We start from the raw sequence: 25,055 nt of genomic DNA on the forward strand, positions 1-25,055 counted from the left end.
GAAGCCAAAGGTGAACACTTGAGTCTGAATTCCAAGTGTAATTTCTGGAAGAAACCAGATACCCTTCTTCACCTCATCTACATTTGCATGGTGATGAAAGTAGCTGTAGGATCTGCTGTACTCTGGCAAAATAGAGATAAACAGAGAAAAGTACATTGAAGTATATTATGAAAACCTTTTCTGAATGCTGTGGGCATCAGAACAGGAAAATGATTTACATTTCCCTGGATAGTGACCTAAACAAGACCATGCAGAAGTGGCTTCAGACAAGTCTGTGAATATCAGGGAGTAGCCAAGCCAAAGTCCATAATTAAACTCCATTGGACATCTCTGGAGAGAGTTGAAACTGTGGTTTGATGCATCACATCCAACATGATGGCTCTTGAGAGGATCTACAGAGAAGAATAGGAGACAATTCCCAAATACAGACAAGCTAGAAGGATCCTACTCTAGAAGACTTGAGGCTATAAAAAGGCAAGACTGCAAAAGAACTCTCAAAATTGTGCTGATTAAAGCTTTGAATGCTTATGTACAGTAAATGTGATGTGTCAGATTTTTAAAAAAAATATTTTTGTACAAATTTGGGCAAGCCTGATTTCATTGTTTGATTTCAGTAGGTATTGTTTGCAGATCGACAAGACCAAACAAATATTTTCTATTTTAGAATAAAGTTTGAACTTAACAAGATGTTAAAAAGATAAAAGTAGTCAGAAAACCTTCTTAATATACTGTACTTTGACAAATCTCTTGACCTATTTCTCAAGTTATGCTATTATCCTGATTATTTATGCAATATTACCTTGATTTCAAACCATGTGGCCAGTGATAACATTACTCAGGATTGTAGTCACACAGACAGTTTATGTGGTAGGTAGTTTTTTGAGACAAACATAAGGGTGAATACAAGAGGGTGGAAATGTACCAGTCCTTCCTTTAGACTTTTCCTTTGGTTTTAATCTACTCTTGGCTTTTCTTGATAAGGGCTCGTTCACACGAACGTATTTTGCGTTCCGTATACAGGCCGTTTTCTGCCTTCCGCACGATGTGTGCTGTCTGCATCCGTTGCTCCGTTCCGTGGCCCCGCAAAATTTATGAGTCCTGTCCTATTCTTGTCCGTTTTGCGGACAAGAATAGGCATTTCTTTAATGGGCCACTCTGGGCTTGCTGCGATTTTCACGCAACGCACAAGTGAGCTTGCTGCGATTTTCACGCAACGCACAAGTGGTGCGTGAAAATCACCGCTCATGTGCACAGCCCCATAGAAATGAATGGGTCAGATTTAGTGCGGGTGCAATGCGTTCAACTCGCGCATTGCACCCGCGCGGAAAACACACCCGTGTGAAAGGGGCCTATGGAGTTTCAGTTCACTATTGAGCTAAACTGCTTAAAGTTATGTCAGATAATATGGTTGCAAGGGATTCACTGCCTAACAACCATAGTTTATTCAGTGGGGTTGTCAGGTAGCCCATACATAGCAACATCATTTTTTTACTTTTTTGAGACTTACAGTACATATAGGGGTCATTTATCACACTGGTGTAAAGTAGAACTGGCTTAGTTGTCCATAGCAACCAATGAGATTCCTCCTTTTATTTTTCAAAGGAGCTGTCCAAAATGAAAGGTGGAATCTGAATGGTTGCTATGGGCAACTAGGCCAGTTCTACTTTACACCAGTTTGATAAATGACCCCCATATTGTCCTTCATGTTCACTGGTTGGGCTGGAAGCCTACTGCTTTTTGGCAGCTGACCCATAGCTATATGCTGTGAGAGATATCATGTGTTTATAGATTGGCCCCTATCCTATCTGTGTACATATTTCACGTCATGTGTCATGTCAGTGCTCATGATTTGCTCTGGGAAATCAGCTTTTCTCCGGTTATTATGCCCTTTCTTGGAAACTTGAATACGTCTTGTCACACTATGTACGTATGTGAAATGCTAAATTTGCCCTTTCACAACCACAAATGCTGGTATATGTCTTGTGCTTTCTTTCTAGCCTTTCCCCTTCAATTTTAAAACATTGTTTTAAGAAAAATATTTGCCTTCAAGGCCACGTGATATAAATTCTTTCCAGATGCTAGTAAGAAATAAACTGTGTTAGATTTCTTTTCTTTTGGGAGAGTTTTTTTTTTTCCTGGCCCTATGTAATGTCATTTCTCCTGTGGAAATTGAGAAGTATCAGCATACTTTGCTTTACTTTTGGCCGCTTGTCTCATACTCAAGAGCCAAAGGGGAGTAGATGTATTGTGGTCTTTCTGAAGGCTATGCTTCTACTTTTCATTAAAGGCAAAAGACCTCACTAATAAGTCGTGAATTCATTTACTTGGGTTGTTTCTGCATTTCTGCTGCTCAGCCATATTTAGCTGCAATACCAGACAAAACCCAAGAATAGTGCTATTTCTGAGAAAAAAAATTAGACCCATTTGTCCAATGTATTGCTTTCCTTTTAACATGGCAGGTGCTAAAAAATCTCCCTGTGTACTCCTTAATATTGTTTTCATTTTAAACTTACCCTTAATTTGTTATACTCCAGGGCTATGTAATAATGTAACATCATATGTTAAAGGGATTGTTTAGTCCTTTTAAATTGAAGGCCTGTCCTAAGGATAGGTCTTCAATATCTGATCGGTGAGGTCCGACACCCCTCACCCCTGCCCATCAGCTGTTCGGCAGTACCACTGGCTCCCGAAATAGGTGCTGGTTACTGCAGCACTGCTCCTGTTGAAATGACAATTATTGTTAGGGCTCTTTCACACTTGCGTTGTCCGGATCCGGCATGTACTTCACTTGCCGGAATTACACTCCGGATCCGGAAAAACGCAAGTGTACTGAAAGCATTTGAAGACGGAACCGTCTTCAAAATGCTTTCAGTGTTACTATGGCAGCCAGGACGCTATTAAAGTCCTGGCTGCCATAGTAGGAGCGGGGGAGCGGTATACTTACAGTCCGTGCGGCTCCCGGGGCGCTCCAGAATGACGTCAGAGCGCCCCATGCGCATGGATGACGTGTCCAATGCGATCACATGATCCATGCGCTTGGGGCGCCCTGACGTCACTCTAGAGCGCCTGGGGAGCCGCACGGACGGTAAGTACACTGCTCCCCACTACACTTTACCATGGCTGCCAGGACTTTAGCGTCCCGGCAGCCATGGTAACCATTCAGAAAAAGCTAAATGTCGGCTCCGGCAATGCGCCGAAACAACGTTTAGCTTAAGGCCTGATCCGGATCAATGCCTTTCAATGGGCATTAATTCCGGATCCGGCATTGCGGCAAGTGTTCCGGATTTTTGGCCGGAGCAAAAAGCGCAGCATGCTGCAGTATTTTCTCCGGCCAAAAAACGTTCCGTTCCGGAACTGAAGACATCCTGATGCATCCTGAACGGATTTCACTCCATTCAGAATGCATGGGGATAATCCTGATCAGGATTCTTCCGGCATAGAGCCCCGACGACGGAACTCTATGCCGGAAGAAAAGAACGCAGGTGTGAAAGAGCCCTAAGGAGTTTTATTTGTGCAGCATGTGAAAACTTAATGTGAGGGGGGAAAAGGAGAAACTTTGTGAGGGTCATAGAGGTTCATGACATTTCAGCTCCTTACATTCAGGGAGGATCCCAGTGGTCAGACCCTCACCAAAACAATTAGTTTATTGTAAGAAAACCTCTTTAATGTTTTCACTGTAATTTTGTGTCTTTCTAATTTTTCTTTTCTAACCAGTGCACACATGTATTTTGGAGATAGCCTAGTCATCAGTTATACAGCTACAGAGTGACTACACTGGTTCTTCCACACTTGTGTAGAGATCAGTGAAGTCATCCACAGTCCAGTATAAGAGCTGGTGGTATGTATTGATGGCATGCCAGCCACACAACCACGTCCTGCCTTTCTTAGGGGGAGACAGCTGTCGGTCATTTACTGAGAAGAGGACTCTTATTATTTTGATGTAAACTCGAGGTGGAACTTATTGCTCCAGTAAATGCTCCAGCAGAAGAGTTTTTCTTTCGACTTCTGAAGTTTTTACTGGAGTAATAATATGAAAAGCCTCAAGTTTAGTCAAGTTAGTTGTTCTAGGGTTACAAAAGCAGACCAGCTGTAATGGAGACGCGTGGGTTTTCTTATTATGTATTTCTATAAGAATGTTACTGGTCATTTTACAGTGCACTGCTAATTACTTATTATGTTATTTGTCTATCAGAGTTTCCAGCATACAACACCAATTGGCTCTGTTGGAAAATGAAGCCTGGCCAGGAATGGCTGAAACGGACAGGGATCGTCTTCAGCTCATCAAGGAGAAGGAAGCTCTCCTTCAAGATCTGCAGCTCATCAGCCAACAAAGGCGATCAACTGAAGAAGTGGCAAGGTTAGAAGAAGAGAAAAGGCGATTGGCTGATGAGATACAGAGGGCCTACTCCACTACTGCCCAAGGAGTTACTGAAAGGTTTGTAGTGCGCTCACGTGATGGGAGCTTTTATGACATAGTTTTATTAATGGCGTAAGAGTGAAGGCTACCCTGTAAGTCCCTTGGAGTTTCCATCAGTTGTTCTTTTGAGGTTTCCATCAGTTTTGAGAGCAAGAATGGCAAATCATCAACACCATGAGCGTCCCTATCATAATTCAGTGGGCTTCTTCTGTGATCATTTGGATATGTTGCACAATGGAACAATCATAGCATGATGGCTTTTATTAAAAACGCAAGTCAGAAAGATAGTTTGAACAGGGCTTTACTGGATATTAGGAAATGAAGCCTTCTGCTAAGAATGAAAATGGAAGTTGCAGCTGCTAACGTTATGAGAAACAATAGAAAATGAATGGAAATTCCCCAAAAATATTTGACGTTCGTATGGCACAGTACAGTAAAATAGATGCAAGTGGGGAACTGATAGATCTGAACTAGAGATGAGCGAATTTCATATTTTGAAATTCGTTCACGCTTCGTTTACTGGTAAAAGGTGAGTTGCGTTATGGCTTACGTTACCACGGACCATAACGCAATTCTATGACGGAATGCATAACAGAATGCCTTTGGAGTCCTCTCCTGCATAACGGAAACGGGACGGATCCGTTATGCAGCCCATAGACTTCCATTATGATGGAATGAATAACGGAATGCCTCTAAAGGCATTCCGTTATGCATTCCATCATAGAATTGCGTTATGGTCCGTGGTAATGGAATCCATAAAGCAATTCACCTTTTACCAGTAAACGAATCGCAAACAAATTTCATAACCGAAAATTCGCTCATCTCTAATCTGAACATTTTTTCAAACGTTTCTGACAGTACGGTTTCGGGTATTTGCCTTTTGCACAAGCTATCATTTGATATTTTCCAGCCAAAGATCCTGGTACTGAATTGTTTTCCTGAATAGAATAAGACTGGCTTGAAATAAGTAGGTGATTTATCTTATGCAGAAGAGTGTTAAGCTATTGGTTTAGGAGAACAAATAGTTTTCTGGACGTGTGTTATGTGAAACTGCAGGATTGGCAGCAGGAATAGAATCCCATAATGTATCATGTGTATTCTGAGAGGGAGATCCAAAACAGTCTGTTGCTAGGTTGACCTCTCTTGTGCCTCTCCGGGTAGCTAGGGAGGTCAGTCATCAATTCCTTCTCACCATGCTCAGAAAGAAATGCATCATCTATCCCCGAGGTTTTAGTTGGGATGCTACCCTGTGTACAATTTAACAAACTGCTGATAGATTGTATAATACTAATGCTCTGTAACAAATCATCCATAGCTCTAATATGCAAATATATAGATCGACAGTCTCTACAGTACACTGCATGACCACGGTGAGTAAGGGTTTGAATGAAGAGGTGGTTGTAACCCATGCATCCTGCTGCATCTTTAATTGTCTTTGGGTCTGACAGAACTAGTACATTGCTTGGCTGTTTCTATTGGACTTATCTACAATGCATTCGGAAAGTCTTCAAACCCTTTCACTTTTTTCACATTTTGTTAGGTTGTAGCCTTGTGTTAACATGTAAAAAATTTAAGTCCCCCCCATCAATCTGCACTCCTCCTTAAGAAAAAATGAAGACAATTTGTTAAAAAGGGACATAAGTATTGACATAAGTATTGAGGCTCTTTGTTATGTCACTGTAAAATTTGCTCTGCATGCATTTTATTTTTCTTGATCATCTTTTGAGATGTTTGTACACATTGATTTGAGTCCACTTGTGATAAATTCATTTGACTGAACATGATCTGGAAAGACACACCCCTGACTATTTAAAATCTCACAGCTAACAACACATATCAGGGCAAAATCCAAGCCATGAGGACAAAAAACTACCTGTAGAGCCCAGAGACAGGATTGTGTGGAGGCACAGATCTGGAGAAGAGTACAAAGAAATTCAGCTGCACTGAAAGCTCCCAAGAGCACAGTGACCTCCATAATTCTTAAATGGAAGATGTTTGGAACGACCAGGACTCTTCCGAGTGCTGGCCGCCCTACCAAACTAAGTAATCAGGGAAAAAGGACCTTGGTGTGAAAGGTGACCAAGAACCTAATCGTAAGCATGGCTGAGCTCCAAAGATCCTGTGTGCGGCTTTATAGCATAGTGGCCAGAATGAAGCCTTTCCCCAGTAAAGCTGAATGGAGCAAAGTAGTTTCTGCAAGGTACAGAGATATTTTAACAAAAACCTGATCCAGAGTGCTCTGTACCTCAAACTGGGCTAAAGGTTCTCCTTCCAACAAGACAATGACCCTAAGCACACAGCCAAGACAACACAGAAGAGGCTTGGGGACAACTTTGTGAATGTCCTTGAGTTGCCCAGCCAGAGTGTTGACTTGAACCCAATCGAACATCTCCGAAGAAACCTGAAAATGGCTGTCCACGAACAGTTTCCATCCAACCTAACAGGAGCTTGAGAGGATCTGCAGAGAATGGCATAAAATCCCCAAATTCAGGTGTGCATAGCATCATACCCAAGAAGACTGGATGCTGTATCTGCTGCCAAAGGTGCTTCAACAAAGTACTGAGTCTAAATACTTATGTCAATGCAAGATTTTAGTTGTCTCTTTTCAATAAATTGGAAACTATTTTGAACATTTCTATTTTCACTTTCTCCTTATGGGGTATTGAGTACAGAATGATGGGGAAAATGTTGAACTTTTTTGTTATTTTTGCACAAGGCCTCAACATGACAAAATGTGAAAAAAGTGAAAGGGTCTGAAGACTTTCTAAATGCACTGTACATTTGAATGCAGGGGCAGAGTGCATGTGTGACCAGCCCTCCATTCAAATGCCTCCTCATTGCTATCGTGCAGTGTTTGGTATGTTACTGTATGTTACACAGTATGGTTTCAGGAGTTTGTTGAAGGGGTTTTCCATGACTAGAATATTGATGTTCTACCCTCAGGATAGGTCATAAATATCTGATCAGTGGGGGCCCAACTCCTAGCACCCACAGTGATCAGCTGTTAAAAGGGTGAGAGCACTACGGTAGAGGTTTAGAGGCACATAGAATAAAGCATTCACTTGAATTATAACCCTGCATTTTATTATTGAAGGTTACTGCTGCAAGAGAAAAGAAATTGCCTCTTAAAGCATCTAGAAGAGGCTACTCGTCTGACTTCTTATCTTCATACTCAACTTAAAAGGTAGGTACCAACCTGCAAACCTAGACTCCCGTTCCTTGACACTGTTTATTTAATGAACATTCAGTGTACCATACATTACTAGTTTCCGCCTCAGCTTTATGCAGCATTTCTCTATATTAAACTTTTTTTTCTATGTTTGCACTTCTAGCTTCTCCGCCAGCACTCTTACCGTGTCTTCTGGCAGCAGTCGTGGTTCCTTGGCGTCAAGTCGAGTATCTCCAGCATCAAGTCGAGGTTCTCTCAGCTCTATAAGCTTTTCAGACATTTATGGTCTTCCACATTACGAAAAGCCTGAATCTCACTCTGAGTTTTCTCAGCATATGCGCTTTGAAATGCTTCCATTAGATGCTGTTTGCAGAGACATTCAATACTCTGAAACACCTGGCTTCAGTAAACAGAAGATGTCATTGGACACCCCCCGGTCCTTAGCCTCTCTGTCATCACGTTCATCGTTGTCATCATTGTCACCTCCAAGTTCCCCCTTGGACACTCCATTTCTCTCTGCTTCTCGTGACTCACCACTGGCCCAAATGTCAGAAGGTTTGGAGGACATAATGGGGGCTTTGGATATCATAAGAGGACACGGTTCCTCTCTACCAGATGAAGAGACACATGGGACATCTTCCCATTTGATAGGCTGTCATACAGAAAATAGAAGTCTCAGAGAAGGTGGAGCACAGTTTTCAAGCCTTCAAATGAGAGCCGGTATGTGTTTGTGTCATGTGACAATTTACATTTATGTTTAATCCAAGGAGGAATCGTAAAGCCTTTCTGCCCATGCAGAAAATACTGCGGTAACTGTTAGATTGTATGCACACAGTGTTTCAGCCTACCATCAGGTGGGACTTATATGCCCAGTGGAGGCATCAGTCACGCATAAGGATACATTGTAAAAAAAAAAAAAAACTATACCATGGTGAAAGTTTTTCATGTATTAACTTGTATCTTTAGAGTGGTTCAAGATGCTTTGTAGGTAATAAGCCTTACTTCACACTTTCCATTTTTGTGCTGTTTTCACATGCCTTTTTTTTGCAGTCACAATTAGCAAATAATTAGCAACTGTCAGCAGATTTGTACTTATAAAACTTGCTGACCTGTTGCTTGTGTGCTTGGCAGCTGAAGGCATCTGTGTTGGTCCCATGTTTATATCTGATGATGTTTTAATATCTGCAAATGAGTCTCTAGGAGCAATGGGGGGTTGACATTACACCTAGGGGCTCTGCTCTGTCATGTAACTGCATGGGTATGAAAAGGAAGACAGGGTTCCAGCAGGACAATGACCTGAAGCATATGTCGAGATTGGCAAAGAAATGGTTCAATGACAATGAAGTAGAGGTGCTGGATTGGTCCCCACAGTCCCCAGACCTCAACCCAATCGAACACTTGTGGGTAGAGGTGAAGAAAAAGCTGTATTCGTACCCAAGAGAGTTGACCAGTATGCACCAACATTGGGAACATGTAGAAGAGACCTGGGAACAAATTTTGGTCGAGACATACTTGATTGAAAGCATGCCCAGAAGGATTCAGGCAGTGTCAAAAGCCGCTACTAAAAAACCTGTGTGTGCATATGTTATTTGCTGCTTATTTTGTTTACTTTTTTCAGGCATTTTTTGCACACAGTGGGGGAAATTTATCAAAGCTGGTGTAAAGTAGAACTGGCTTAGTTGCCCATAGCAACCAATCAGATTCCACCTTTCATCTTTTAAAGGAGCTGTGAAAAATAGGAGGAATCTGATTGGTTGCTATTAGAGATGAGCGAAGTTTGCCAAGAAATTTGCTTTGTGATGAATTACTTTGTCACAAGGCGCATTTCTTTGTAAGTAGTGGGTGCAATGACCTGGAAAGGCGATTGCGCTACCCCCTCTCATTGAACCCCTCAGATGTCGTGTTCATTCCTGATCGTGGCATCAGATAAAAAGATTTGGGCTTTCAGGGGTTAATCGGTAAAATAGAAAAATCATCCTCTCCTCCTCCTCTTGAGCATGAAGAGGCCACCGCGGCCATATTGATTGAAGATCCTGTGCATAATCTTGTGTGGTGCATGATGACGTCACAAGATTTTGCTCTAGATGGCCTTGGCGGCCTCTTCACGCTCAAATAGAGGTATGAATTATTTTTTACCACCATTTCATGCAAAATTGATTTGTTATCACAAAGCACAAAGAAATTCTGTTTCGCAGCAAATAACATTTTCCCTGAAATTCGGATCAAAGTCCACTTCGGATACTTCGATATGCTTAACACTAGTTGCTATGGACAATTAAGCCAGTTTTTCTTTACACCAGTTTTGATAAATCTCCCCTAGTGTGTCTTACCACTAGAGGTTTTTAATGACCGTTTTCCCCTTTAAATGTTTGGGTGTGAGTTTAAAACACGGGCCAAATAGTCACTAAACATGCAAAATTGCTGAAAAACACAGGCAAAAACCTGGTTGATTCCACCCTTACTGTGCGGCATCACATTTCACCCACAAGGTGATGGTATGTTACACATTATAAAGGGACTTCCCTACCAATAACATTTACGAGGATTTTGTGGCTAGGATGATGCGCTGCCACCTAGCGGTTGAATATAGAAAGGCACCAAACTTCAGACTGAAATTGACAGAAAATGTAGGCTACTTGCTGACTTTCATAATAGCATCTAAATAACCAGGTTGTAAATGTCATGATAGCTACATAAGGCCGGGTTCACATCACCGTTTAGCTTTCCGTCTTGCTCTGCATCCCAGGACGGAAAGAAAACCGTAGCATGCTCCGGTATGAGAATGGAACGGAATGCATTTTGGAGCACTCCGTTCTGTTCAGTTACATTTTGTCCCCATTGACAATGAATGGGGACAAAATGGAAGTGTTTTTTCCGGTATTGAGACCCTATGACAGATCTCAATACCGGAAAATATTACCGCTAGTCTGAAAGTAGCCTAAATGGATCAGTTTTTTCCCCATTCATTGTCAATGTGGGACAAACTCATCAGGATGGATCAGTATGCATCAGTTCAGTTCAGTTGCATTTTGTGGCTGGACACAAAACCGCTGCAAGCAGCGTTGTTGTGTCCGGTTTGCAAAAGGGAACAAAGCTGATCAAGCATGAAGATCAGTGTTAAGTCACTGGTGCCTGATCCGTGTTTTTTTTGTTTGTTACAACGATTTTCATGCCTGATCAGATTTGTTCAGTTTTGATTTTAATACAACTGGACCCGGCCGAAACGGAGCCATCAGGATTAGTGTTGAGCGAACTTCTGTTTTAAGTTCGGCGTCTAAAGTTCGGCTTCCGGTTAGCGGAGAATCCCGATATGGATTCCGAATTCCGTTGTGGTCCGTGGTAGCGGAATCAATAATTGGCCATTATTGATTCCGCTACTACGGAGTCGGACCACAACGGAATTCGGAATCCATATCGGGATTCTCCGCTAACCGGAAGCCGAACTTAAAACAGAAGTTCGCTCAACACTAATCAGGATGTATTAAATAGAACTGATCCTTTTAATTCATTTTGAGTTCCTCTGCCTCCGTTAGGCTACTTTCACATCTGCGATTTCCATTTCCGCTATTGAGATCCGTCCTAGGATCTCAATAGCGGGGGAAAAGTTCTGTTTTGTCCCCATTCATTGTCAATGGGGACAAAACTGAATGCACCAAAATGCATTCCGTTCCGTTTGGTTGCGTCCCTATTGTGGACAGAATAAGGCTACTTTCACATTAGTGATTTGGCTTTCCGTTTCTGAGATCCGTCATGGGCTCTCACAAGCGGTCCAAAACGGATCAGTTTTGCCCTAATGCATTCTGAATGGAAAAGGATCCGCTCCGAATGCATCAGTTTGGCTCCGTTCAGTCACCATTCCGCTCTGGAGGCGGACACCAAAACGCTTCCTGCAGCGTTTTTCTGTCCGCTATGTGGTGTGGAGCAAGACTCGCAATGTAATTCAATGGAGACAGATCCATTTTCTCTGACACAAATGAAAACGGATCCGTCCCCCATTGACTTACAATGGTTTTAGAGACGGATCCGTCTTGGCTATTTTAGAGATAATACAATCAGATCAGTTTAAAACGGATGCAGGCGATTTTATTATTATGACGGAAGCATTTTTCTGATCCATGACGGACCCAGCAAAAGCGCTGGTGTGAATGTAGCCATAGCACCAGTTGTCACTAAAAATAACTGATCTGTCTTTTTTTCAGCATCAGTTATGATCAGTTTGCATAAGGTTGTGTCACTTCCATCAGAGATCAGTTGTCCTGCCGCACGTTTTCTCCTGTCACAAGCTGATCATAACTGATGCTAAAAATAGTGCATAGGTTTTTTTCCTTATTTGTCTGTTATTCTCATTGATTAGAAGAACGTAAAGCTAAGCAGTAATGCTGGCCATGCCTGTGCTGCAGATCGCAAATTGCGGTCAGCAATGCACTGGCACGACTGTGTGCCCGCCGTCTGCGGACGCAGACCCATTCATTTGAATGGTGTCAGTGATCCTCATCCAGAGGTCCACACCGCAAAAAAGTAGTGCATGCACTAATTTTTTGCGGTGCGGAGGCACGGACAGAAAACCCACGGAAGCACTCCGTAGTGCTTCAGTGGGCTTTCTGATCCGTGCCTCCGTTCTGGTCCGCACCGCATCTTCCAGATTGCAGACCCATTCAAATGAATGGCTCCGCATTCGTGATACACTGCTCACACGGCCGGTGCCTGTATATTGCAGACCCGCTTTTTGCGGGCCAAAATACGGGCTTGGACTTGCTACGGTCGTGTTCATGAGGCCTAAGTGTGCATTCACATGACCGTATGTATTTTGTGGTCTGCAAAATGTGGATCCGCAGAAAATACAGATGACGTCCATGTGGCATCTGTTTTTTTGCGGGTCAACTGTAACCATGCCTATTCTTGTCAGCAAAACGGACAAGAATAGGACATGTTCTATCTTCTTTGCCGGGTTCGGAATGCACATACGGATGCGGACAGCACATGGTGTGCTGTCTGCATTTTTTGTAGCCCCGTAGAAATGAATGGGTCTGCATCCCATCCGCAAAAAATGCGGATCGGATGCAGACCAAAAATGCAGTTGTATGAATGAGGCCTAATAGATATTTTTGGTTACTACCCTTTATTGAATGTGATCAGAACATTAAAGTTACTTCACAAATCTAACATGATGATGGTTTTACCTTCTCTCCAGCAGGTTTGTGGTCACAGTGCTTGTACGATTAATGTCACATTTACTGGCAGATATTAAACCAATATATGTGCATGTGTTTTGTATCATGAACAGAAATTGCAATCCCTGAAGACTGTGGAATAAGTCTAGAGAAAGCCAAAAGAGTCTCTGCTGGATTATCAGACGACTCTCTTGCAAGTGACAGCGGTGTTTTTGAAGCTTTGTGTAAAAGGTTTGCTTTTTTAGAATTATTCGCAACTTTGCCCTATAGTTTGGAATTGTTCTCCCCCACTATATATTACATTTATTACATCAATACGTACATTATGTATTATTATATGTGAGCATATCGGAGCACTATGTCAGTGAATTTCAGGCAGTACTTCTAGTAGCAAATATTGAGCACAGAGATGAGAAAATCTGGTTGCTGCTTTGTTTCGCACTTCTGTACGGCGTGATATTGTCTGTTGCAGTCACGTCTTGTTGTCAGACCCCACTGTGTTGTGTGGTTAATGATTGTTCATCTTGAATAGGGTATAATGCTCTGCAGTTTTTCACATGTAAAATTCATAAAAATATTTTGGGCTACTTTCACACTAGCGTTTTTGCTGGATCCGGCAGGATTCAGCAAAAACGCTTATGTTGCTGATAATACAACCGTCTGCATCCGTTATGAAGGATCCGGTTGTATTATCTTTAAAATAGCCAAGACGCATCCGTCATGAACGCTATTGAAAGTCAATGGGAGACAGATCCATTTTCGATTGTGCTCCGCATCCCAGGACGGAAAGCAAACTACAACATGTTGCGGTTTGCTCTCCGGTCTGGGAATGCAACTAAACGGAACGGAATGCTTTTTTTTTTTTTTTTTCGGTATTGAGCCCCTGTGACGGATCTCAATACCAGAAAACTTAAACGCTAGTGTGAAAGTAGCCTTAGGAAATCCTAATTTTGTGCAACATTACTTTCTTTATGGTGTCTCTGTACAGGAATGAGAATGTTGTGAATTCTGGATGTAAAGACTCAGAAAAAAGAGAAGAACCTCAAGTGTATGTTGGAGTAGTGTGAGTAAAGCTTTTACATATACTTAGAGAGAGAGACATATATACATACATTCATTGACAAAAAAAATAACGTTCCCAGGTAGAAATGTCAAATTGCTGCAAAAAGTCGGCAAGCAGTTATGTCTCAGGCAGATATGCAACTGATTACTGATTACCACAAGAGGGCGTAAAAGTGTTTCTCCTGCTGCCCTATAAAAAGGCTCTCAGAGGTTACTTTTGGCTAGTGTTCTTCTTGGTGAGAGATCTCTGACTTCTAGACATGCCTCTACGATAAACTTTAAGACATTTTACCCAGTTGACAGACTGAGAGGGGACACATCTTTGGACTGAGACATTATGGTTGTTTCGATGACAGAACACACACATGGCGAACAGGCTCTGGACGGCCCATACAGACCAACAGTAGACACGATCATCTGATCCACCAACAAACACAAGCAGCTCCCACAGTTTCGTTGTTCACCATCCAGACACTGGATGCATCTTCATTACACACCTCCTTTTCCATCCAGACCATTTCCGGCTACAGAAGGGAATTTGGTGTCTCGGCGCCAATTACTTGTTCCTGCCATTTACAGAGAGCCACCATTGCCTTCATTTTCAGTGGTGTCATGAACGAGAAACCAAGACTGCTATGGACTGAAACTATATCATATTTAGTCACAAATCCAGGTTCTGTTTGGAATCCGACGATGATCCAGTTTCAGTATGGAGGCCGTATTGAGAGCTTCACACTGCTCCTCCTGCTGGTGTGATGATCTGGGAAGTTATTGCAGACAAGTCGGTCACACCAGTAGTAATATGATGGATGGTTACAGCTCAGCGATGCTGCAGCCACATGTGTTGCCCCTCATGGCAGGCCTTCCAAGTGGAATTTTTCAGCTCACACACAGCAAGAGTTTCCCAGGAATGTCACCTCGAGATTGAAACACTTTGTTGGCCTACCCTGGAATTATCTCCAACTGAGCCTTTATGGGACCAGCTAGGACACCAGCTTCCACTGCACAGTTTTCAATAACAGACATATCCTTTCGCTCCAATATTGTAATCACTTACATGCATCGATATTACATTCACGCATAGAAATTTTCAACTGATTTGAACAACTCCTTCTTGTTGCGTTTATTTTTTTGTCTGTGAATCGCCCATCCTGTTCGACTCTCTCTCTCACCTTGATTCTTCTGAATCAAAAGTTCTCTGATTGCCTGGAAATGTCTCTCTCTCTCTCACTGACATACAAGATTATATATTACTGTGATTTTATTTGCTTTTACACTGTGATAAGCGACACCCCTTTCACACACCATGTGTTGTATTGTAGGTATGATTGCGGAAGCGAATGTCTTTTCGTACATGTTTTACAGCTTAAAAATTTTAATGGACTCTGTGTCAAGCAAGGATGCAAAATGTAAGTACAAATAGTCATGTGCTAGACTTACTGCAATGCGGATCTGTTACACATATTGGGGCAGATTTATGATCGAAAATGCACATGAATTCTGGTGCAGTTTGGGCCCAAAAAAAAGTTGTACATGCTTTGCCCCACACTGATAGCTTTAGACACTTTTTGGTTACTTTATGGGGTCATCCCCCAAACGTATCCACCTCTCATGGTGTTCAGCCACATATACCCTTGTTGAGCCAAGCATGCTGTTTTATTATATGCTTTGCAGAAAAGCAGCCATGACCTGATGGTTGCAGTTACCTCCATTGCTGACTGGGTGTCTCGGGCTAGTAGACATTGTCAGTTCAGTCGGGACCACTCAGGAGGCCTGTGGCATGTGACAATGGTGGCCTAATAATCAGACTGATAACACCATTTAAAGTTCATATTTTGTATTATCATGCCGAGTTGTAACACACGGTTCGGTTATGTGAATCAGAATATGCTTTTGTTTTGCTAACGGGGCATCTTTTTTGTGTTGCAGACATATTCGGGTTTATCTGCCTTCTCTTGATTCCATAACACCAAGCACTTACTGCTCAAAGGCTTTGGACTTCCAGATGCCTCTGATGTTTAATGAAATTTTTCAAATTCCTATGCAATCCAGCGTCTTGAAGTTGAGCTCCTTACAGTTATACATATGTTCTGTGTGCCCTGAACAACAGGAAGAGCTGCTGGTAAGTAGAGATTCTATACCTTATTCACTGGACGGTGAAAAACCGCCACTACACGGCTGTTTTCAGAACCATTGCAGTCTACGGTTCTGTTCACATGGCGGTTTTTTTAACAGGCCATTAATAGCGGCTGTGAAAAAATAGGACATGTTGAATTTTGTCCATTTTCACAGGACAACAGCACCATAAAATTCAAAGGGGCAATTTTTAATGGACGTTTTTTAGTCATGTATGAAAAAAATGACAGTGAAAAGGTAGCCATTTTACCGTTTCTAACTGCTGCATTTTTCATGTGAATGTACCCTAAATATAAATATAACACTGCAATACACCTAGTCATTTTTACGTTCTATCTTCAAGTTGAGATCTCACTAACCAGAACTTTATGGTTAATCTGTCCTTTTTTGCATTGGGCTGTATCCTTATACGGGATAAACAGGGGATAATTTCATAGGAATCCTGTCTATATCTTTTTGGGGTGTGAAAGGAAACACTAGAAGAGCATATAAAGTCTCTGCAGCTATTGTATTAGGCCTCTTGCACACGTCCGTATGTATTTTGCGGTCCGCAAAAAATACGGATGACATCCCCGAGATAGTACTGATCGAACAGTACTATCCTTGTCCGTAATGCGGACAATAATAGGACATGTTCCATTTTTTTGCATAACGGAAATACGGAAACGGGATACACACGAAGTACCTTCCTTTTTTTTTGTGGACCCATTGAACTGAATGGTTCCGTATTCGGTCCGCAAAAAACCCAGAATGGAAACGGAATGAAAATACGTTTGTGTGTGTGAGAGGCCTTAGGATGATTCCTTTGAACACGCTCGGTCCAGGAACACAGGCTTTGTGAGTATAGCACTACAGAGCCGCAATTGGATAAGAGCTGGCTGTATAATAAATCACTATGACGCAGTCAATTCAGTCCCGGTGGGTCCAGGAGATTTCCTGCATTTCCTGGACCAAATTTGGTCTTGTGAATCAGCCCTTACTTGTATGTTTATTTCCATCACTTCTGGATGTGCTACATACCAAAACTTTTTGGTGAAAATTTGTCTTGCTTTGGTGCTCTAAAGCTAGTTTTTGCTATTTAGGGATTGCATAGTAACATAAAAAAAAGTTTTAAATATAGATTCAAGTCTGTCAATTTCAGGCTATTATCCCACAGAGGAAGATAAAACAACCCCTATAAGATGCCAAGGGAACATTATTTCAGACTCCAATAAGGCAATGAGAATAATCCCTGGATCAACAGTGCAGTATATGGATTGGTTCTGGTTCCATTGGTCTCGGGCTGTCTTCACTGCAATTCCCAGTTCCAGCAAATAATCTTATTGCACGTATGGTGTCAGGTGCGCTGCTGCAACCAATGACTGGCCTCAGAGGTGACATGACCCAGCAGTGATGTGCCGTTTGGAGCCATGTCACCGCTGAGAGCAATCATTGGCATCAGGCACATGTTATTCTAGCCATGCAGGAAATTTACAAGCGGGGACCTGGAAGTGCAGTGAAGACAGCTCAGGAACCATGGAGCCGGCTATGAGTAGTAGGAAATGTATAGTTCCCTTCATAGGTCCCACTGAGTAGGGAGAGGGATTAAAAAAAAAAAATCATGGACAACCCCTTTAACTCTGCCCAGCTTGTTACCAATCACGGAAGGAATAACGTAAAATGACATTGTTAGGATGTGTTCAGACTGCCGCTCAGTGTAGTCACACACAAGGATGCTCTGGATGTCTCATTTTTTTCCCTTTGCAATAGCATTTGATTTATTTAGTCTTTGAGTGATTGCGCTTTTCATAATAAAGAAAGTTTCTGTTTAAGAGCTTCGGGGGAAGCCTGCCATTTGGATTGTTCTCTGTCAAACTCCCCCTCACTACGGTTATGGAATCGGAAGGAGCAGGGGGCTCAGGACCCCCATTCTAGTGGTTATGGGAGTTCCAGTGGTGGGGGTACCAGCTTTTAGACACCTAATCGCCTATCCTGTTGATACTGCCCATTGTGGGACAACCCCTTGAGGGTCTAATCAGATGCTCTTCTGTCTTTACAGGGGATTGCTCAGATTGGCTTGGCTGGCTATGAAGGCGCAAAAGAGATGAATAATCAGTGGTATCCTGTCCAGATCTACAGCAGTGCTGTGCCACACAGGGTTCATGATGGTGCTTGCATTGGAGACTTCACTCAGACTTCTGAAATCATTAAGCCAACAAGGACAGTGAGTACCAATTACAGAGACAGAGAGAGCCACTGGGTTATGTGGCGAGGTGACCCAGTCGACTATTCATCCATGGCTGCAGGGCTTAGAAGGGGCAGGCCAGTATCCTGGTGCAGAATTCTTTAGTAAACCATATTGGTAACTAGTTCAGTTTGTTACAATAAGTACCTATGAAGGTATAAAAAGCCCTTTAAACCATTTTGGCCATTCCTCCCTGACAGGGTTCTTTCTCCCACAGAACTAGCACTTCAATAGGATATATTTGACTTTTGTATTGTACATTCTCTACACTGACCCCTAACTGCACAATACTAATTATGCTGTAACTGCTGCCTAACTCTCCCTCCCCCAGGTTTCTACCCAAATAAAACACCATACAGTTGTTTGGTTAAAGCCTTTTTTGGTATCTGTACAGCGGATTTTGAGAGTTTAAATATGGTGCTGGATCAGGACCTGAGTGGTACACAGCTGACATACCACGGCAGTGTCCGTGATCGGAGTTAACTCCACTCACGGAGATCACGGACACTTATGCCCTCAGTCAGTAGCAACTGCAGCATCTGAGCCATTAGAGAGAGGAAGCTCCCTTTGACCCCTGATCACACTGCCTCCTACAGTTATCGGTTCTCATGGCAGCCTAGTGCTTTGTGAAGGTACCAGCCTACAGTATAGCAACAGAACAATCTCCTTTTCAAGTCCCCTAGGTGGAATACAAATACAAGTAAAAATAACTAAAACAAACTTGTTTTTAAAATATATATTTTTTTAAATTGATATAAAAAATTATAAAATAATATCATTAATATCTCCCTTTCTCAATCAAATATCCAATACAAAAAAAACATAATTGCTATCGTAAATGTACAAACTCTAAAAATCTAAAAGTACTCTGCAAGGAAAGTATCAAGATGCTGAATTGCTGTGATTTGTCACCTCACATCCTGAAAAAAACAATAAAATGTGATTTAAAAAATCACACCAAAATCGTACAAAAAAACGACAGCTCATTACGTAAAAATCAAGCCTTCACACATCTCTGCCGACAGAAATTGAAAATTTTTTATGGGTGTCAGAAAATGGCAACACAAAGCAAATTGCTACATTTTTTGTAGTAAAGCATAAGAAAACATATAGTATATAATTATGGTAGCTTTGTAATCTTACTGATCCACAGAATAAAGTTAGATTTAGTGTACAGTAAACGCAGTAAAAAAAAAAGGCCTTTTTTCAATTTAATCCCAAAAGGTTTTCAGTGCTTAATATAGGGAATTAAATGGCACCATTAAAGTCCTCATATGGCTATGTGAAATGCCACAAGAAGCGTAATCAATAATATGATCAAGGTCATACCAAACCCTACTGTCATACAGCAAACACAAAGCAACTATAAGATAGAGGGAATTATTTAAGCAACAAAATTTGGTGTAAATTTGCCCACATGTAAGATTTGCCAATCCTTGCCAACTAGTTTAACACTAAATCCAAGGGCCCCCTCCTGCCAAAAGCAGCCATGATACCCAAAAAAGCCATTATAAGCATACTCCCACACATACCTGAAACTATTTTAGAAAAACATAGTGACAAAAACAACTGAAGGAGGTCAAGGCTGATCTCTCTACTGCCGCTGTTACTGTTACACTACTGATATTGTTCTCTTGCTACCTGGGGAAAGTATTTGCACCCCTCCACTTTCTTAATTTAGATACTTTTTGTCATCCTCTGCCTTCTGCACTGATCATTCACTCTTAATGCACTGCTGAAGTCCATCTTACTTGACTGGGGGATCAAGTTATATGCTACCAATATAGGTCTAGAAGAGCTCCAAAGATGATGTACAGATTTAGATGAGAAAACTTCTTGTCTCTATTTTAACTTTTTGTGTTTTGGTGTTCTATTTTTTTGGTTGTCTGAATGATTTTTGATTCTTTCAGGATGCTGTATCAGTTCTGTTGGCTCGGACAACAGCCCAGCTAGAAGCAGTGGAGCGTGAACTGGAAGAGGAGAGGGTGAAGCTGGAATATACAGAGGAAGAGATCCTTGAGATGGAGCGGAAAGAGGATCAAGTGGAGGCAACCTCAGAAAGGTACAACTGACCCAGTCTTTTGCTGTCCGACTCCTTCATACACATGCGTGCTCAGTCAAGCATGCTTGTGTCCTGAACGTGAAGAAGGGAGAAGACGGCTTATTTCCCCAAGAACAGAAGGTTTAGGTTTAGTTGAAATCTAACTGTCCGGTCGTAATCTCCCCTGACATTTGCCGTAGGGGTAGAGTCAGGAGGCCACATAGACATTAGATGTTTGGCTGAAGCACATCCGAAGTAGATATGTAACAGTCTAAGCAATATGGTACCATAACGTCTTTTTCAGCACTCGTTTGGAATGCAGCAAGCACAATCCTGCTGGATCATCATTCCCCTTTCACCAACATGTTGAGGCTTTTTATCTTGTAATCAATATTCCAACAGAGTTCCATCAAAACAAGATAAAAGTCTCAACATCTTGATTAAACAATGATGATCTAGCGGGATTTTGTTTGCTGGAATCCAAACGATTGAAGGTTCCTGAAAGATGTAATGCTACTACTTTGGATATGCTTTATTTTTTTTCTTTCTGGCAGCTGGGACTGCTGTAATATATGACTACTGTTTCCTTGCACCGATGTGTACAGCGGTGAGATCTCACTGACCTCTGATATTCATCTCAGACAGTAGGCTACCCCAGTTCACTGGTGAATTTCTGTGGTACGTCTTTTTCAACCCAACTACCTACAGTTATATGAAAAGGCATCATAAAGACAAAAATAATCACATCATAGTTACCCAATTTTTTTTTTAAATATCTGATTCTACCAAATCCGAATTTTGCGTGGTTCAATTTTGGAGAATCAATGAGAGAGAAAGACGGAAGGAGAGACAAGCATTCAGAGTGTTTTCAATTTGAGTCAGATTCACCAAGATATTGGTCTCGTATACTTACAGAATAATACATTGAAATCTATTTACCTTCACCATAATACTCATTTAGTCACAGTTGAGGATCAGGATATTAAAAGTAATTAGGGAGCATGCACACAGGGCAGATTTATGTGCAGAAAATCTGCATGAAATCTGCACCAAATCTGCACATAAATCCGCACTAGTTGTTGCATTTTCGTGCGGTTTTTATGCAGTTTTTCCCATTGAAAAGGGTGAAATCTGCACAAAAAAACAATTGACATGCTGTAGATTTCAAATCTGCACAGCAGGTCTATTTCTGTACTTACATCTTTACAAAAATCCCTTGCTATTTCAGTTGCAGAAATTTCTGCTACTAATTGCAAATATACACTTCGAATATTAGAACCACACAGAGCTTTTATGTAAGTTTTATAACCAGATTACAGAGTCTCCATTGCTTGCAGATTCCAGTATAGGAGTTTATACATCTCTTCAATGGTATACCGCAGATTTCAAGCTCTAAGAAATTCTTAAATATAACAGTTAATTCTTTTTCTTGTTTGCATCTCTCATTGGGGCAGGAGCTGGCAAGCGGACTCTGTCGACAGTGGTTGTCACAGTAACAGCACGCCATTGAGTCCTCATTGTACAGAGAATATATATGGTGAAGCCATGCACGGGCCGATGTGTACAGGGCAGGCGACCCTGTATGATTCAGGGAAGAATGACTGTGAGCCCTTGAAGGTAAACTATTGCTCTCCTACTATAAAAGGTCAATCCTAATACCTGCCAGGAGGAAGGATTTATTTTATAGGTTCTTCATTTCTGTATAATTTGTTTAATTGTTTATTTATTAAAGAGGATCTTTCTACTCTCCTGAAACATCTGTTTTAGCAAATAACAACTTAGGCCTCAGTTACCAGTACAGTGATCATGGAGCCTGTGTGAAGCAGTAGGAACTCCACGTGCCGCCTCAAAGAGGTCATCCGTGGGTCCACCCAGAACTGTACTACCATAGTGTTCATGAGAGATTGCGATCCGGGTTACCGTATTTTTATAAAATGTATTTAGTTAGGCTGCTTTCACACTAGCGTTTTTGCTGGATCCGGCAGGGTTCAGCAAAAACTGCTTCCGTTACTGATAATACAACCGTCTGCATCTGTTATGAACGGATCCTGTTGTAGTATCTTTAACATTGCCAAGACGGATCCATCATGAACTCCATTCAAAGTCAAGGGGGGGCAGATCCGTTTTCGGTTGTGTCAGAGAAAATTGATCCGTCCCCGTTGACTTGCATTGTGGGTCATGACAGATCCGTCTTGCTCCGCATCCCAGGACGGAAAGCAAACCGCAGCATGCGGTATGAGAACGGAACCGAATGCATTTTGGAGCATTCCGTTCTGTTCAGTTACGTTTTGTCCCCATTGACAATGAATGGGGACAAAACTGAAGCGTTTTTTTCCGGTATTGAGAACCTATGACTGATCTCAATACCGGAAAATAGAAACGCTAGTGTGAAAGTAGCCTAAGTTATGTTTCTTTGCTCAAGGCCAAAAATGAATAGTTGCAGAGAGTTCCTAGAGACTGCGGAATATACACTTTCTGGTATAATATATACTTTCTGGTTATTGCTGACCAATGTGTTTGTAACATGATTCTATGGCACTTACTAACATAGTCTTTGTTGAAATTTTGCACCATTTTCTATATTTCATAAGGTATGTCCCTTGTTTACAAAGACTTTTGTGCTGTTCACACAAATGTCCTGCCGATAAAATGGCCGCTGATGGATGATCATGTGACCAGGCAAATCACCTCCAAGTGATGTCTTCTCCATTCAAATACACTGCGCCTGTCATCTGCACTGTTAGAAGTTTGGTGCAGGCGCAGTGTATTTGAATGGAGGAGACATCACATGGAAATGATTTGCCTGGTCACATGTCCCTCCATCAGCGGCCATCTTATGGACAGGACATCTGTGTGGACAGCACAAAAGACTTTGTAAACAAGGGACATACCTTATGAAATATAGAAAATGGTGCAGAATTTCAACAAAGGCGATATTAGTAAGTGCTATATAATCATGTTACATACGCATTGGTCAACAATAACCAGAAAGTGGCCAACCCCTTTAACAAGTGTTCATCTATAAAGACAAATAATAAACCAATATGTATGGAAATATTTAATCTGGCTATAGAAATTACAAACAGCAGTGACCAGACACAGCTCTCCCACACAAGTCCTTGACTTCTCCTTCAAGTCCATGTTTTCACAGATATTTCCCATGCTATTAATATGACCCACTGTCAGTTCTATACATAAGCATATTTATATGTACACTGACAAAAGTCATCAAATATACCAACTGATAAGCATGTAGGATTTCCCTGACTCATAAGCTTCATGGTCAAAGGGCTTTCCTACCATTTTTTTTTAAAATCTTAATAGTATACAAATTCTGTATTGATCCAAATTGCATGCATAACTCACCAGGGGCCAAGTGACCAAAAATATGGCTTTTTATTATTTATTTTTTATTACATTGTTTACTGTGCAGGATAAATACTTTTAATGGTTCAGACGTTTGAGCACAGTCATGCCAATGGAATTTTTAATATTTTTAATATTTTTTTTTTGCTTTTTATATATATTTTCAGTCCCCCTAGCCTAACATCCGATCATAAATTGTAATACTATAGTAGCATATTGTAGTCTATGGTGATTGCAACTTTTTTCTACTAAGCCCTGCCACTAGGGTTTAATAGGAAGGTTACAATGTCAAGCCTGGAAGCCTTTACAAGGCCAGTGGCTGCCATGACAGCCAGTGAGCACCCCATGATTTCGCCATGGAGGTGGGGGGAGCCCCCTTCTTTTGACTAACCACTCAGAATCCATGGTAGCTGTTGAGCATGTCATCTCAGAGGTTGCGTGTCCATGATTGGAGTTATCTCTGATCTCAAGACACTGTCCGTGGGTATGTAACACTGTGTAATTTGCCAAGAGGTTAAAGGGTATGTACATCTTCAGAGACAGAATTTTTTTATTGGTAATTTACAATGCATGTATCTGGTGCTAATAAACATTTTTGTAATAGATTTTTAGTAAAAAAAAAAATATATATACACCATTTGGCATTTACATCTGCTAGGTTTCACATCATAGCAGCTTCGAAAAGCTTCACTGTGAAAAATCCATCATACTGGACGATTGACAGCTTGTTCCCCCATACCCTTCTGACATCAACTAAATTATATTCCGAGCTGATTTGTGCCCCAATCAAAGTTTAACCTTTGTAATACAAAAATGGTGACGAAAGTATCCATACCCTTTTAAACTACAGTGAAACCTTTCCAAATGACCAGCTTTTTCAGAAGACCACCCCTTTATCCATGCCGGAAACTGACCATCTTACCCACACAAGACCACTTTGTTGAAGACCTTTTTTAATGCAATATTTGGTGCTTGTTTTAAAGAATTATCACTGTCTATGCAGGGTATTTGGAACTCTGTATTAACAAAATGGATCTATAAGCATTTTGAAGATATATTTTAAAAAAAATTAATCAGCATAGAAAATGTGGACCTATTAAAACATAATGGTCAAAGGTGGAAGCTGTAGCAGTGAAATTACAGGCCATTCTGCAGGCAACATGTCATAGAGCGGGAGGTGCTGAGCAGACTGATAATTTTGTAAGAAGATTCAGTATAACTTGTAAGTTATTCACTTTAATTCTGCTCATTCTGAGCTGAGGAGTCCAGTGGGCAGTCCTACTGAGTGATTGACAGCCTTAGGCTGAGTTCATATCTGCATTGAGCTTTCCGTTCTTCTGATCCTTCAGAAGAATAGAAAAATTAAAAATAACCGATCCGTTTAGAGTGAGTTCACATCACTGTTTAGCTTTCCGTTCTTCGAATCCATCAGAAATTAAAACGGATCTGTTATTCTGAGCATCAGTTAT

The 25,055-nt window shown here is 41.4% G+C and overlaps 1 protein-coding gene across 1 annotated transcript in view; it reads left to right on the plus strand.

Moving 5' to 3' along the window:
- Positions 1-25,055, plus strand: part of WWC3 (WWC family member 3) — a 212,991-nt gene that overhangs the window by 170,576 nt on the left and 17,360 nt on the right. The window contains exons 9-18 of the mRNA XM_040423764.1: positions 4,193-4,435; positions 7,512-7,601; positions 7,750-8,306; positions 12,871-12,988; positions 13,746-13,820; positions 15,142-15,228; positions 15,749-15,941; positions 17,994-18,158; positions 20,090-20,241; positions 21,675-21,837. Of these exons, the coding sequence (XP_040279698.1) occupies positions 4,193-4,435; positions 7,512-7,601; positions 7,750-8,306; positions 12,871-12,988; positions 13,746-13,820; positions 15,142-15,228; positions 15,749-15,941; positions 17,994-18,158; positions 20,090-20,241; positions 21,675-21,837 (1,843 nt within the window). The remainder of the gene's footprint in view (positions 1-4,192; positions 4,436-7,511; positions 7,602-7,749; positions 8,307-12,870; positions 12,989-13,745; positions 13,821-15,141; positions 15,229-15,748; positions 15,942-17,993; positions 18,159-20,089; positions 20,242-21,674; positions 21,838-25,055) is intronic.

Source organism: Bufo bufo, chromosome 3 (assembly GCF_905171765.1).
Source record: "Bufo bufo chromosome 3, aBufBuf1.1, whole genome shotgun sequence".
In the NCBI taxonomy this organism is placed as follows: Eukaryota; Metazoa; Chordata; class Amphibia; order Anura; family Bufonidae; genus Bufo; species Bufo bufo.